General features: G+C 62.3%; 1 protein-coding gene across 1 annotated transcript in view; it reads left to right on the forward strand.

Annotated features, from left to right (window-relative positions):
- Positions 1-658, forward strand: part of ITGB3 (integrin, beta 3 (platelet glycoprotein IIIa, antigen CD61)) — a 20,785-nt gene that overhangs the window by 17,975 nt on the left and 2,152 nt on the right. The window contains exons 13-15 of the mRNA XM_010132457.1: positions 1-105; positions 327-427; positions 540-655. The exon at positions 1-105 is cut by the window's left edge and continues 15 nt beyond it. Coding sequence (XP_010130759.1) covers positions 1-105; positions 327-427; positions 540-655 — 322 coding nt within the window. The remainder of the gene's footprint in view (positions 106-326; positions 428-539; positions 656-658) is intronic.

Below are 658 nucleotides of genomic sequence, written 5' to 3' on the forward strand. Positions count from 1 at the left end.
CCACGGCTCCTGCGTCTGCGGCAAGTGCGACTGCACCCAGCCTGGCTCCTACGGCGACACCTGCGAGAAGTGTCCCACGTGCCCAGATGCCTGCACCATCAAAAAGTGAGAGAGGGCAGAGGGCTGGGACAGGCTGTACCCATCAGGGAGCCGGCAGAGAGCTGGGATGGGTCATACCCTATCAGGGAGCTGGCAGCGGTGGCAGCAGGAGCTCTTGCCCGCTGCAGCCTGGCTGGGTTGGGATTGTAGTGATTTCCACAGCCTGAAAGGTGTGACAGTCCCCTGGAGCATGGAGGAGATCACGGTACCTCTGCCCTCTTCCTCAGGGATTGTGTGGAGTGCAAGAAGTTTGAGCGGGGAGCGCTGGCAGCGCAGCAGTCCTGCAGCCGCATGTGCCGGGACGAGATCGAGACGGTGGAGGAGCTGGGTAAGAGAGGGGAGCCAAACCCCTGCCCTAACGCGTGGAAACCCGGCGGGGGCTTTCCCTCCACGTGTGCATCCCCCTGGCACGGGGAGCTCTGATCCTCTCGCTCTGGCAGGTGACAGGGGCAAGGATGCTGTGAACTGCACCTACAAGGACGAGAACGACTGCGTGGTGCGGTTCCAGTACTACGAGGACTCCAGCGGCAAGTCCATCCTCTACGTTATCGAGGAGCCA

This window comes from Buceros rhinoceros, unplaced genomic scaffold (genome assembly GCF_000710305.1).
Source record: "Buceros rhinoceros silvestris isolate BGI_N320 unplaced genomic scaffold, ASM71030v1 scaffold12653, whole genome shotgun sequence".
In the NCBI taxonomy this organism is placed as follows: domain Eukaryota; kingdom Metazoa; phylum Chordata; class Aves; order Bucerotiformes; family Bucerotidae; genus Buceros; species Buceros rhinoceros.